General features: G+C 36.1%; 1 protein-coding gene, 2 long non-coding RNA genes and 1 pseudogene across 3 annotated transcripts; all 4 read right to left on the bottom strand.

Moving 5' to 3' along the window:
* Window positions 1-3,214: 3,214 nt before the first annotated feature.
* Window positions 3,215-4,118, bottom strand: LOC140038641 (uncharacterized). Its single transcript, XR_011842216.1, has 2 exons — window positions 4,019-4,118; window positions 3,215-3,766 (listed from the first exon to the last, which is right to left on the bottom strand). It is a non-coding gene; the product is annotated as an uncharacterized lncRNA (long non-coding RNA).
* Window positions 4,119-5,233: 1,115 nt separating this feature from the next.
* Window positions 5,234-6,354, bottom strand: LOC113737301 (uncharacterized). Its single transcript, XM_027264551.2, has 2 exons — window positions 5,826-6,354; window positions 5,234-5,565 (listed from the first exon to the last, which is right to left on the bottom strand). The coding sequence occupies exons 1-2, from the start codon at window positions 6,235-6,237 to the stop codon at window positions 5,492-5,494; spliced, it is 486 nt and encodes a 161-aa protein (XP_027120352.2). The 5' UTR covers window positions 6,238-6,354; the 3' UTR covers window positions 5,234-5,491.
* A 3,766-nt stretch (window positions 6,355-10,120) lies between these two features.
* LOC113736553 (uncharacterized) lies at window positions 10,121-11,180 on the bottom strand. Its single transcript, XR_003459750.2, has 2 exons — window positions 11,043-11,180; window positions 10,121-10,671 (listed from the first exon to the last, which is right to left on the bottom strand). It is a non-coding gene; the product is annotated as an uncharacterized lncRNA (long non-coding RNA).
* A 1,455-nt stretch (window positions 11,181-12,635) lies between these two features.
* LOC113737300 (serine carboxypeptidase 1-like) lies at window positions 12,636-14,882 on the bottom strand (annotated as a pseudogene).
* Window positions 14,883-15,129: the final 247 nt, after the last annotated feature.

Below are 15,129 nucleotides of genomic sequence, written 5' to 3'. Positions count from 1 at the left end.
CGAAGAAAACGCGCTACAAAATGCGACATAGAATCGCGTTTTTCTGCTAAATCACGTTTTCAAGCCTGGATCAAGATTCAAAAACGCGACTTCAGAAACGCGACTCAAAGTCGCGTTTTCCTACATAGTCGCGTTTTCATTGCTGCAAGATTTGTGCATAAAACGCCACTTAAAAAACGAGAGTTGAAGGCGCGTTTTCAGTCGCGTTTTCTGTGACTGAATATAGGTTGTAGAAACGCGATTTCCAACATTTCTTCTTCTTCTCTTATCCATTTTCCAGGCGCGTTTTTCCTCCTCTTCTACCCAACTCACAAATCTTCAATTTTGTTCCATAATCTTGCTAGAAAACATCAACCCAACACCTTTTGAGCTCCATACAATTTTTTTTAACCGATTGAAATCCAAGAAAAACACCTCAAATTCAGTTTTTGAAGGATTGAAGGTTAGGGTTCTTCAACTCTAATTTCTTCAATTAGAGGTCAATTGGAGGTTTTTTCATAAGGATTTTTTCATTTTTAGCATCACCAAACATCCTTCTATGTGATTGAGATAAGTTTCTTCATCAAATCTTTTGATTTTAGAAGTTCATATTTTTTTATCCTGAGTTTTCTGACATCTTTTAATTTCAAAAATTTGATGATGTATTTGACTATTTTTTATTTTATTCATGCTTGTTAACATTGTTTAAGCATGTTTATGTGTTTAAATGTAGCAAATTATTGGTTTACTAGTGATTTTAAATTGATAATTGCTATATTTGAAGGAAATTGGGAAATGGAGTTAGGATGTTTTTGAGCCATTAGTGATGATTAATTATGGTTAAGAATGGTTAGTTGATGATGTTTGAGCATGTGCATTGTGTATAGTGAGTAATTTGGTTGATTTGGTGAGTTAATGGATTTAATTTTTGCCTAAACATGATTATAGCTAAAAGCATATTATTATTGTTAATTCTAAATAGTTATAATCATAATTGTTGCTATTTTCACTAATTGGGTTATAATTATTCCATATCTTATTTCAATTGGTGATTTTGAGCAATTTTTGGCATAAAATTATGGCTCTTCTTGTTTGGTCCTTTTACATTAGTTATTGGACGAATTAGCACTTGAAGGGACAAATTGGAGATTATTTGGATCATTTTAGGATATTCATTGCCAAATTGTGAATTGTGTCTAAGTACATGTGGTTAATGGCAACATTTTCTTTTAGGTACTATGCCAAGGGGAAGAAGAGCGGTACTTTCATCCTCTAGTAGTGAGGAGAGGGAGGTTAATGAAGAGATGGAAGTGACTGAGGAGGAGAATTCACCTTCTCCTCCACCAGTTAGCCGTCAACCGGGTGAGGGCACTTCCCGTGGAGCGGGAAAATCATTATTTGACAGTGCGAGGTTCAACACTCGGAGGAATCAGGAGTGGCATGAGGCGCGTGTTAATTTGGAGTTTTTGTTTGAGATGCATGTCAGTCCACCAGTTGAGATGATGTACAACATCTCAGATGCTTTTGCTCAGCTAGGATGGGCTCCGATTCTCACCCTTCCAAACCATTACTACCCAGACTTGGTGCGCGAGTTTTACACTAACATTGAGAGTAAGGCGCGCTATAGTGGAGAAATAGTTGAGTCCTGGGTACGTGGAAGACGAATCACCTTGTCACGTCAAGATTTGGCCGCTATTTTGGGGTGTATGGATGACGGCCGTCCAGTAGATTTGAAGAAGGAGTTTGTTCCCCCGAATAGGAGGTGGGATCCCTCGCTGGCCATGGCTAGGTTTGGTCTTGAGTACCAACCTTTTCGCTCTACAAGGAAGGAGACCATTTTGGCTAATGTCTTCGAACCTCGTCATCGGCTTATCATTTACATGATGGCTCACAATGTCATCCCAAAGAAGACGGGGCACACGGAGGTCCGCAAGAGCGATATCTACTTCTTGGATTACATGTACGTATGTTTGCAGTGAATTGGTGTAATTCGATTTTTTTAACTTGTATATTTGCGGTTCGTTCTGGAACCGTGGCCATGCCTACACCAAAGGTACATCTATTCAAATTGGTATACAGCTATAACACTAGTCATTACCTTAAATGCATTAAATTTATTTTATAATTACAATAGCACTTTCAATCATTTTACATTCCACCATTAATAGAAATAATAAAGGAAAAAACTTACTAAAACTAATAAAAAATTCATAGAATGACGTAAAGGGGAACAATAAACTATTTAGGAAGATAAAAACTTTAACTCAAATGGCATAAAAGAGAACAACATTCAAGTCATTCAAATTCAACCAAAAGACGAAAATATTGATGTTATTACAAAACAAAAGTGCTCTTGTGATAAAGGATACTTTGCTTCTTGCGCATTTGTGTTGGTTAGGATAAATCATGTTTCAAAAAATATAAAAAAATATAAACGTTTAATATCACATTATTTTTATCTCAATTTCATTGATTTTTTTTTTAAATTTTTGAGAAGAAAAGGAAAATCGAAACGCATCATATTCACGTGGAAAACACCTTCTCTGTTACTAGTGTGCATATGTGTGTGTATATATGTGTTATGTGTATATATATATATATCTGTGTGTGTGTGGGTGTGTGTGTGTATGTACGTACATATAAATATGTGTGTATCTTACCATATGTCAAGTGCCTAAGCATTTAGCTACAGTGAAATCAAGAGGGAGTTTTGGACTAAAAGGAAAACTAAACATAGTTCTAAAACTGAAGGGGGAGGAAAGTCTAATTTTTTTCCTTAATATTAACCGTAAGATGTTATTTTCTTCTTGATTGCTTGAATGATTTTGTGTTGAATTTCATGATCTCTAATTCATTGAATTTCAAACAAAAAATGGGGATAAGTATGTAGATCTATTAATTTTGTTGTCACATTTTAAAGAGAGCATATCATTCTTTGCTCATACCTATGCATTCTAAACTTATTTAGCACATGGTAAGATACACATTGTTTAGAGATGACCAAAAGAATGGTTGTAGAAAGCAGAAAATCTCATATTTGAACTCTAGTTTTTGAGTTATATGTCTTTCTCTCAATATATCATTTAATCTTTCATTTCCTTTTAAGATTTGGATTCATTTTAAGTAATATTTAACTAGTAAGCTTTTATAATCATGAGTATAGTATCTAGTTGACATACAAAACTTAGTGATTGGAACCTGCTTGCAAGTAACAGAGAAACAAAATACATTGATATAAATTCAAACACAGACGGCTGTTTTTATTTATTTAATGGTGCATTTTTGTTCGTATAAGTGCACCTTTGACATACTAGTACAATGACACAAACTCAAACACCGACGGATTTTTTTTATTTAACGGTGCATTTTTGTTGGTAGAACTGCACATTACATATTAGTACAACAGCAGGGAGATGTATTCATGCCAGCAGTACATCATCCATGCAGAAACTGAAAACCACACCAAAGACACTATATAATTAGAGTACTTAATGTCGTTGATCCTCAGTTGATCAACAGCAGTGCTTGCTTATTTCTTGTGCCAGATGAGTTTCGTTTCACTTGGGGTCTCAAGAACAAGTGCTTTGTGGAGATATGTGGCACCGTCGCTATCCTGATTTTCAATGATAAGTGCGTAGTAATAACCTCCATCACCGCTCCAGGTGAATCCGCCAACCACGGCGACGAAAAGCAGCTGGCCGTGGTGACATTGTTCCACTACATATTGTCCGATCTGGATCACGTGAGGGTCAGCTGGCTTCACTGGTTCTAGTGAACTGATGTCGTTCTGTGAAACCCAAACAATTGAGTTCCCAAAATCAATCAGAATCCTTTCAAATAAACAAACTGCTTATAAGAAAACTAAATCCGACCAATTAATAACAAACTGTATCACTCAGAAGAAGCTTAATCAGACAATTCATGAGACCAATTAATGTGTGTAGACAACTAGAAAACATAAAATATTGCTTAAGAAAATTCAAGAATGTTAATGTTACTGTAATTTGCAACTCCTTATACTCTTCCAAACGCTATTTACCTTTCCTCTGCCAATAGCAGATTTGGCTGCAGCCATTTTTTCCTTAAAGAGCTAGCTTGCTAATTAATAAGGATGAAAATAGATATTTGTAAGTGGTTACTGTCGAAAACTTGGTATAGCAGAGAACCAGACTCCTTCTATTTATAGGCCTAAAAATGTGGTAATGCACCCCATAAATTAATTTGTGGTAACGTTGGACCTAATCACCAAAATCAGGGTCCAGCAGCATGGAACATGTTTTTACACGTCCGTGATGAGGTCAGTGTGAAAATATACACCAACATCACCTAATTACTATAGCTAGGCCTATATTTTTCTGTTTTTGTTTTATCATCATTCAAACCTTTGACTTCATATCACTGGGCCGGGTTGGTCCAGTGACTAAGATCTCCTCTCACTATCAACTTCAGAATTCGAATTTGGAGTTGATTTAGTTATTTTAGCAAGTTGACACATGAACCGATGCCATCTTCAAGTCATGGTTCAAAGTCGCGGTCGCGGCTTGGACCGTTCTACATCAGTCTCGGCATATCGGTCGCGGTCTCGACGAGACGCGAATTTTTGAAATATTTAATATTCTAAAAGTTGTAAAAAATATGATAAATAAAAATAATTAAAAAATTAGTAAAAATAATAAAAATTCGAATTAACTCGGGATGACTTGGAGTGATTCGGTGTGACTCGGCCATTTCAACCCTTCACGGTGACATTTCGGCGAGTTAAGTATCTCGGTATCGTTTCGTCACGGTATCGTATCGGCAAGGGCCGAGACGGTGACTATTCGGCCGAGTCGTCTCGGTCTCGGCCGAGTCTTCGAACCATGTCTTCAAGCATATTAAAGGCTCTTTCTCTTTTTTTGAAGGCTAGTACAGGAGCAGGTGACATTGCATGTTGTATGTATCACTTTAGTAGCAACTACTCACTAAATTCTTTTTTCTTAGATTAATAAAATTAAAAAGTTGATTATTTGAAGTGTTGTATTACTATCAAACTTCCCCCCCAAGAAGACAAAAGACACTATCGTACTATGTTTAGCCCTGTTAAGTGTCATTTTTAGTGAAAAATTCAGAAAAACAATAGCCAAATAATTTAGAATAGAGAAACATAACTTTTTTTTTTTTTTTTTTTCCAAGTTGAGAGTGGGAAATAGAGACAATTATGTTTCAAAATCATATTTTGCTGCTTACTTTACAGGAAAAGAAGAACACTAGGGAAAGAATAAGCGCTAGAAAATACTATGTCACCACTACATAGTGCAGGCATATATGTCCAAGGAACTAAAATGCATACAAATACAAGTATCACTGCAAAAGCTTTACCAACTTCAGAGGTTAATGAACTGGCTTTGACTAGCTTGGGAACAATGACTAGTCAAAATCTTTACTTATGCACCAATAAAATTCAAAAAAAAAAAGAAAAGAAAAGAACACACATACACACACTTGCGTGCATGCGCACAAACAAACAAAATCTTCAGTTGCCTGGAACGATTGCTGAGAAGAGCAGATGGTTTATGTCTTCAGGACCTGACTCCTGCTTCTCATCACATTCATTGCAGAGGGAATCTGCACATGAAGAAACTATATCCTGCAAGATATAACTTGCTTGGTAATTGTTTTTGCACATAGCAGTTTATATTTTATCCCGACTCATATAGGTCAAATCCATCAAGGCAGAATCTTTTCTTTGTTGATGATATTCCTCACATACAAGCTGAAGTAAGCCATAGAGCCCTTCAATATCTAGCTGGTAGCCCTTTTGACAAAACATTGAAGCTCCAGATAGCATACTTACTTTTTGAAGATAACTGTTCTTGATCTCACTTGAACTGTCCACTCCTCAATTATCTGATTGAAGTTTGTGTATGCAGAGTCATTAGAATCATCAGTAACTGGAACCCCTGTTGACGCTTGAAGCCTCTGCAGTAATGACCTGTTTCCAACCAAGATTACCCTGGCTTTGTCAATTAAATCCTGCTTGGCTGCAAGAAGTTCACGACACTGCTCATTAAGGGATGATACCTCCTCCTGAATTTTCTTGATTCTGGCCACAAGCTTCATTGGGTTTGCATTATCGGGGTAGATTTGCTTGAACTCCTTGTCAAGTCTGTCATGGAGCATGGCGAGATCATTGTTGGCTTTATTGAAAAGATTGAACAGCCCATCTACTGCTTCATGGTGCTGATGTTTTTCATTCTGCTCATCATAATCATACCCCATCTCCACTCTCTTGTCAATTCCCCTCTCTACAACTCATCTACGCTTCAAAATGATGGCAGCGAGCGGGGAAATTGCAAAAGAATTTTTGAGGTAAGGAGGGGGCGGGACCGCGGGAAATGTCCAGAAACATAACTAACATCACCAGTATGCTTAGTAAGTACCAAGCATTTATAAAGAAAGACAGCTTCTTAGTTTGACTATTTCAAGTGTTTTATTACTATCAAAATTCTCCCTCACGAAGACATATAAAACACTATTATAGAATGTTTAGTCCAGTTGATTGTCAATTTTAGTGAAAGATTTAGAAAAGCAATAGCCAAATAATTTAGATTAGAGAAGCATGACTAACATCACAAGAATGCTTAGTAGGTAGCTATGAAGAAAGACAATTACTTAGTTTGGGAATGAATGGTTCGCACATTGATGTGTTACTTTCAATGATGATGAATTAAATATGATTTCTTGTACATATTCTCGTTGAAATTAAGTTGGAATATGGTAGAGATGAATGTGACTTACCAAAGAAAAATCCAAACTTTATTTAAGAGGTCGTATAGAAATTTCTATTTGGCATATTTATGAGCTTGGCCATACCTAGTATTAGAAAAAGAAGAATGAGTACTTAAACAGTTAAACCTAGAGAAATTATATCCATCAACTTTGAAATTGCTAATGAGAAATTTAATGTTGGACCTAATCACCAAAATCATGGTCCACCAGCATGGAACACGTTTTTGCACGTCCGTGATGAGGTCAGTGTGAAATTATACTAATATCTGTTGCTAGGCCTATAATTTTATGTTACTGTTTTATCATCACTCGAACTTTTGGCTTCATGCCCCTGGGCTGGGTTGGTCCAAGGCTAAGAGCTTCCTCCTCCGTCAAGTTCAAAGTTTGAATCACAAGACTGACAGTTGGGGGTGGAAAGGGGTGTGGAGAGGAGATGGAGGGTTAAAAAAAAAAAAACCTTAGGCTTAAATCTGATAATTCCAGTTACATAATAAGTTATATTTTTGGTATTTCTTTCAAGATTTGATGTATTTCTTAACGAGTTGATGTAAAAGAAGACGATTGACAATTACTCGAACAGATATACATAGACTCTTGAAAGATCTATACAAACCAAAAAAAGTAAAAGACCAGACAAATATACCTGCTATTTATAACTGCATTTTGTGAAGCCTACTCTCGTAGTGATTCAACTATACTTATAACCAAATCATACCAACTTTCATGATTTTGAAATTAACTATAAGTTCATTTTAGTATATGAGGACTATTTTGAACCTAAGCTCATGCCACGTTTTCCGAGCTATAATTTTCTGCAGAAAATTTTTACCTTTTAAAAATTACACACTTTATCCCAATTTCTCAAAATGCATTCTAGATCATTCTTTTGTCAAAATAATCAATGCGCGCATATGTAAAATGATCAAAACATGCATTCTAACCCTCTTTAACAAATCAAGAACAACAATTACTCAGATCAAGGAATTAAGTTTCTTGATCGAAATTCGCCATTTTCACCTCAATTGGCTTCTTTTGCTTCTTTTTCCCATTGCTACAAAACAAACATAACAAAATATCAACACTTAACTAAACCCAAAAATCGCACTTAATTGAAATAAAATACTAAAATATTGGGTTGCCTCCCAATAGGCAACAAACTGTTTTCACAAAAAAAAATCTTTTAAACAAAGATTATCCAAGATTATAGAATAAGGAGAAAACATTGATCAATTAAACATGTTCCAAGGACAAAAAAAAAAAGAAGAAACCCCCGCGTGAATGGTCCAGCGGTAGCACCTCCCACCGGTGACCGAGAGGTCCCAAGTTCGAGTCTCTGCTTTGCTGGATTCCTCCGCGCACATATCGTGCTTGGGCTGGGCTGGGGCGCCTGGCCGGGCCGCAGGGGATTAGTCGGGTCCCGTAAGGATTGACCCGGACACCCCTGTGTAGACAAAAAAAAAAAAGGACAAAAAAAGAAGAAGAAGAACTTTAGGTCAAAGTTAGACTCTAATGACGCAGCATTGAAATGAAATCTGTCCTTTCACCAACTTATGTCTCACACCTCACAGTTATTTTTTCTATTCAATATACAATTTTTTAATGTTAAAATTTCAGTTTGGCTAGGTGTTACTTTATTTTTTAGAAAATATAACTAGGTGTTAGTCTTTTTTTGAAATGTATAGTTAATTATGGAACATATCGAAATGCAAGGAGTGCAATTATTGTGATTGCATATACTTATCCACTCATTAAGTGCAATTGAGGAAGGTGCATTTAAGTCATCACTTAAAACAAGTCTTATCCATGCTCTTAAAAGGAAGCAAAAATATGTTATTCCGTTTTTAAACCAATATTTTATGCAAATATTACTTTTATTGATACTCAAAAAGTTACAGAAGAGGGAAGACTATTGTGACATGGTCATGGTTGCAGTTTAGTATAGTCATAAATACATGGAAGATCAGGTAATCATATAGAAGTAACTCAGAAATCTAAGTATTAAGTCATACAGTGCAATTGGAGTCATCCAGTGTCATGGTCGGAGCTGCTACTATGATGAACTTGAATTTTGCGCCGTCTTATAATTAATTTAATACGTGTGAAAATTTGACAAGGACCAATGTGGAACACGTTTTGACACATCGGTGACTAGGTCAGTGTGGAAATATCCTCAAAGATCACCAAATTAGCTTGGCCTATAAATTAAATATCCTCATTTTTCAACAAAACGTATAGTTCTGTCATGGTCATTACCTTAAATGCATTGAATTTATTTTATAATTACAATAGCACTATGAATCATTTTACATTCCACCATTAATAGAAATAATAAAGGAAAAAACTCACTAAAACTAATAAAAAATTCATAGAATGACGCAAAGGGGAACAATAAATTATTTAGGAAGATAAAAACTTTAACTCAAATGACATAAAAGAGAACAATATTCAAGTCATTTAAATTCAACCAAAACACGAAAACATTGATACTATTACAAAACAAAAGTGCTCTTGGGATAAAGGATACTTTGCTGCTTGCGCATTTGTGTTGGTTAGGATAAATCAAGTTTCAAAAAATATAAAAAAATATAAACGTTTAATATCACATTATTTTTATCTCAATTTCATTGATTTTTTTTTTAATTTTTGAGAAGAAAAGGAAAATCGAAAAGCATCATATTCACGTGGAAAGCACCTTCTCTGTTACTAGTGTGCATATATGTGTGTGTATATATATGTTATGTATATATATATATGTGTGTGTACGTACGTACATATAAATATGTGCGTATCCTACCATATGTCAAGTGCCTGAGCATTTAGCTACAGTGAAATCAAGTGAGAGTTTTGGACTAAAAGGAAAACTAAACATAGTTCTAAAACTGAAGGGGGAGGAAAGTCTAATTTTTTTCCTTAATATTAACGGTAAGATGTTATTTTCTTCTTGATTGCTTGAATGATTTTGTGTTGAATTTCATGATCTCTAATTCATTGAATTTCAAACAAAAAATGGGGATAAGTATGTAGATCTATTAATTTTGTTGTCACATTTTAAAGAGAGAATATCATTCTTTGCTCATACCTATGCATTCTGAACTTATTTAGCACATGGTAAGATACACATTGTTTAGAGATGACCAAAAGAATGGTTGCAGAAAGCAGAAACTCTGATCTTTGAACTGTAGTTTTTGAGTTATATGTCTTTTCCTCGATATATCAGTTAATCTTTCATTTCTTTTTAAGGTTTGGATTCATTTTAAGTAATATTTAGCTAGTAAGCTTTTATAACTAGTCACGAATATAGTATTTAGTTGACATACAAAACTTAGTGATTGGAACCTGCTTGCAAGCAACAGAGAAACAAAATACATTGATATAAATTCAAACACAGAAGGCTGTTTTTATTTATTTAATGGTGCATTTTTGTTCGTATAAGTGCACCTTTGACATACTAGTAAAATGACACACACTCAAACACACAGCGGATTTTTTATTTAACGGTGCATTTTTGTTCGTAGAACTGCACCTTACATACTAGTACAACAGCAGGGAGATGTATGCATGCCAGCAATACATCATCCATGCAGAAACTGAAAACCACACCAAAGACACTATATAATTAGAGTACTTAATGTCGTTGATCCTCAGTTGATCAACAGCAGTGCTTGCTTACTTCTTGTGCCAGATGAGTTTCGTTTCACTTGGGGTCTGAAGAACAAGTGCTTTATGGAGATATGTGGCACCGTCGCTATCCTGATTTTCAATGATAAGTGCGTAGTAATAACCTCCATCACCGCTCCACGTGAATCCTCCAACCACGGCGACGAAAAGCAGCTGGCCGTGGTGGCATTGTTCCACTACAAATTCTCCGATCTGGACCACGTGAGGGTCAGCCGGCTTCACTGGTTCTAGTTCACTGATGTCGTTCTGTAAACCCCAAACATATTTTTCAGTATCAAAACCCAAAATAATTGAGTTTCCCAAAATCAATTAGAATCCTTTCAAATAAACAAACGACCAGAAAACTAAATCCGACCAATTAATAAGAAACTGTATCACTCAGAAGAAGCTTAATCAGACAATTCAAGAGACCGCCTACACATATGCATGTAGACAACTAGAATACATAAAATATTGCTTAAGAAAATTCAAGAATGTTAATGTTACTTTAATTTGCAACTCCTTATACTCTTGCAAACGTTTCTGTACAAGTTGTTTATGAGTTGATTCTCAAAACCACACACAAACTTGTAAAAGAAAGAAATCTAAGTCTAGCTAGGCGTACAATCGCTATTTACCTTTCCAGTGCCAATAGCAGATTTGGCTGCAGCCATTTTTTCCTTAAAGAGCTAGCTTGCTAATTAATAAGGATGAAAATAGATATTTGTAACTGGTTACTGTCGAAAACTTGGTATAGCAGAGAACCAGACTCGTTGTATTTATAGGCGTAAAAATGTGGTAATGCACCCCATAAATTAATTTGTGGTAATGTTGGACCTTATCACCAAAATCAGGGTCCACTAGCATGGAACATGTTTTTACACGTCCGTGATGAGGTCAGTGTGAAAATATACACCAACATCACCTAATTACTATAGCTAGGCCTATATTTTTCTGTTATTGTTTTATCATCATTCAAACCTTTGACTTCATATCACAAGGCCGGGTTGGTCCAGTGACTAAGATCTCCTCTCACTATCAACTTCAGAATTCGAATATGGAGTTGATTTAGTTATTTTAGCAAGTTGACACATGAACCGATGCCATCTTCAAGTCATGGTTCAAAGTCGCGATCGCGGTTTGAATCGTTCTACATCGGTCTCGACATATCGATCGCGGTCTCAACGAGACACGAATTTTTAAAATATTTTTTTTTATCAATTTATTTTATTATTATAAAGAATCGAAAGTACATAGAGGGAGACAGCACCCCCAGCATGCCTGAACAAGTAACCCAACCTATCCTTTATATCTACCCCTACGGAAACTAAGGCAACCCCACCTATCCAAAGTAATGTCTCCTCTAACCAAGCGGGGAAGATCAACAAAGGAGTCGTAAACTACCGACTCCCCCGAATCAGCTCCAAGCTTCGATAGTCTATCCACAGGTTTATTCGCTTCTCGCAAGCAATGTGAAATCTCTTTGTAATGACGGCTATACCGCAGCAATTCTTGTACGTCCCGCTACACAACCCACGGACACTTGACTCTTCCCTGAATGATTTGGACAAGGACCAACGAGTCAGACTCCAAGTGTACATTGGACAGTCCTCGAGCTATACCCAACCGCACCCCGTGTAATAGCGCTTTCACTTCCGCTTGCAAACTAGTCATCTCCCCAAAATAACAGGAAAATGCTAATATGACTTGCCCATTCCTATCCCTAATCAGACCTCCCCCTCCACTCCTCCCAAGGTTGCCCCTTGAGCATCCATCTGTATTTAAAAATTGTAAAAAATATGATAAAAAAATAATTAAAAAATTAGTAAAATTAATAAAAATTCGAGTTAATTCGGGATGACTCGGAGTGATTCGATGTGTACTTAAAGAAGAATGAGTACTTAAACAGTTAAACCTAGAGAGATTATATCCATCAACTTTGAAATTTCTAATGAGAAATTTAATGTGCCAATGACTTCAATCTTCCAATTAGAAATTCACAGTTTCTCCTGTGGTCCACCCAATATTTGCTTTCACGTACATCTATGCTTCTGAATTAAGGGCAGACTTGGGGTATGAATTAAATTAATTTATGGTTAACTTCCAAGTCAAGGATAGTTGTACAGTGACCAAGCCACAAATTGATCTTAAGACAATTTCAGAGTTCTTTATTAAAACATAAAACTTACAGAGGCCCTCCATAATTATAAACTTGAAGCAACGTACAGAAACCTATTTTGGTTTAACAAAGTTGAACCATGAGTGAAACAACAAACCAAATGAGCTGAACAATCATGAACAATTTGCTCCATGGCACTAATCAAACTCCTTTCCTCTTTGGCCCTTTCATCTTGTCCTAGCTTGATGAAGGAAAATTTCCTTCCAAGAATGATGAGAACATAGCGAGTGAGCGGGCAGGCTTATAGCTGGGAGCGAACAATCCAGCTCCTTTAAGAGTCACAAATGTTGAGTTCTCATATTCCACCACAAATCCTGCAACCTAATCATTTTCAATTTAGAACAGATTCAATTAATACTAGTATCAAGAGGAAGTGAATGACTTGAATAAATACAATATATTTGAACCTCACTTTTGTTTTACCTCGCCTTGGGAGTACCACGGTTGCCAAGGGGCTTTCACGGCTACCCCTAGCTTCTTTATGGCATACCTAGTTGCCGTCACGGGTATAAAGCTATTTGTATCTCCACTGGAATTCATCAAAATTGTTGCAATGTCTTAGTTAACACAATAGATGGACAAAGGCAGATTGTCGTAAATGCTAGCTTTTCCACAACCACAAATTCATCACTTAGTTACCTATGCATCCATACGTTAATGCCACCTGCCATTAGCTCCCTAATGGTAGATAAAACTGTATCTGGACTATCGGTCCAATTAATGAATCTGCTATATATGGATATCCAAGCCATAGAACGATGATAGTTATGTACGTCACAAAAAATATACTTCAAATATTGATATGAAATAATGTAATAGCAATGGCACGATAGCATACGTACCTGCAGTAACCCATAAGTCCAATTCCAGTTGCATTCGCATGAAGCGACTTTTGCACTTCAGGATTGTTTAGGTAGGATAACGCATAATCATCCGCGCATGGATCTTCACCGTATATCTATTTCAATCAACGGAAACATTGCAAATTGCTGTAAGTAATTTGGCTTTTCATTCAGATGAGAATAGAAAGGTAACATATCATATATGAAGAGTAGAATTGTACCCAAGGAGCATTGGAAGTAGAAGAGCACACTGGAGCATAGATGTTGTAGCGATTGATGTTTCCCATTGCCTTCACCGCTTGTTCGGCGTACTTATTACAAGTGCAATTTGAGACTAAACCTTGATATATTTCATCAGATATTAGGCTACGTGACCACAAAAAATCATATGGTCCCTTGCTTTGGTTTTCTGTATCCACAATAGCATTTCCCATCTGAAAATAACAAGACAGCATCATCATTAGATGTAAAACATATTGATGTTTGAACAGCACATATAATGTAACCAATAAAGGAAAAAAAAGAAACAAAACTTACTGCAATTCCTTTCAAGTTAATTACCGTTTGGTTAGTTATTTTGTTGTTATGGAGGATAAGCTAAGCAAGTTCAGGTACGAAAAAGCCAGCATAATCTTCTTCAGCTATGTAAAAGTCTCTGCTTTTGTAGTTAGCGAATCTTTCCAACCAATTTTTTAGGAATGTGTAAGAATCTTTTGCCGTTTGTTTATCTCCAATAGTGTAATCAGATGACGTGTTTGAGTAAGAAAATCCAGCACCTGCCGGTGATTCCGAGTAAAGTATGTTTGCCACTGAATTCAAACATGATAACTCTCGAGAGCTCATTAAAATATTTGCAAAAGAATTTTAGTGTTATAAAATTGTATGGATTCGCTTCTACCTTTATTCCAGGCATATTCATTGTGCCATAGTGTTTTGTTATCTTTACTGACTCGAAATGGACCTTGTCCACTCATTGCTCCAACACCCAGAGAAGAGCAGCCACGCCCTGCCATCACCCATTAAGAGATTTTTTCCAAGTTACGCACATCCAGAATGCTTAATAGGTTAGGGAAAATAATTAGGACATATACCTTGGTTTAACCACAGCACAAGAGGCTTGCTAGAAGGGTTTTCGGACTCGGAAATATAGTAAAAGAGAGCTCGACCAGCCGTAGGACCAACAGTGACATACCCTGAATATTGATCAAACTTTACTCCTTTTGGTTCCCTGGCAATGCGATGATTTTGTTGGCTGCTTTAAACCCCTCTTGAGGACCAATATATACTGGCGAATACTGATGAGCTGAATCCTCATCAGTAATGTAATTGTTTGATCTGTTTAAGCTCTCAGGGAGGAGGAATTTTCGAAGGGTCTCGTATTTTTCTCCCTCGTAACATTTTACAAATGAAACTTGGCTTATGAGGGTAAGAAATATGACTAATGCGCCTTTCATCATTGACACGTTGAACTAGAAGTGATTGTTTTATGAATCAATCCATCAGCATTCTATTTATAGTTTAGGAAACCAGTGTTTAATCTATAGCACTATGTATTTGTTGGTTTCTTCCTGATAAATTTACCTTGGCATTAATAAATGGCATTTTCTAGACGGGATAAAATTCTGTCTTCCCGGTGTATTGTGACTTGATTTGGCTTTTGGGTAAACAAGCAGTAACAACATTAATTTTTCTCAAGCCAAAATT

Source organism: Coffea arabica, chromosome 3e (assembly GCF_036785885.1).
Source record: "Coffea arabica cultivar ET-39 chromosome 3e, Coffea Arabica ET-39 HiFi, whole genome shotgun sequence".
Lineage (NCBI taxonomy): Eukaryota > Viridiplantae > Streptophyta > Magnoliopsida > Gentianales > Rubiaceae > Coffea > Coffea arabica.
The sequence above is the reverse complement of the archived record's forward strand: the minus strand, read 5'-3'. Positions and strand labels throughout refer to the sequence as shown.

Excerpts from the sequence above, each read along its gene's own strand:
- LOC113737301 (XM_027264551.2), bottom strand. The coding sequence starts at position 6,237 with ATGGGGTATGATTATGATGAGCAGAATGAAAAACATCAGCACCATGAA. Across the intron at positions 5,566-5,825 it reads TCAAGTGAGATCAAGAACAG|GTGATGAGAAGCAGGAGTCA; the intron begins TTATCTTCAAAA and ends TCTGCAATGAAT.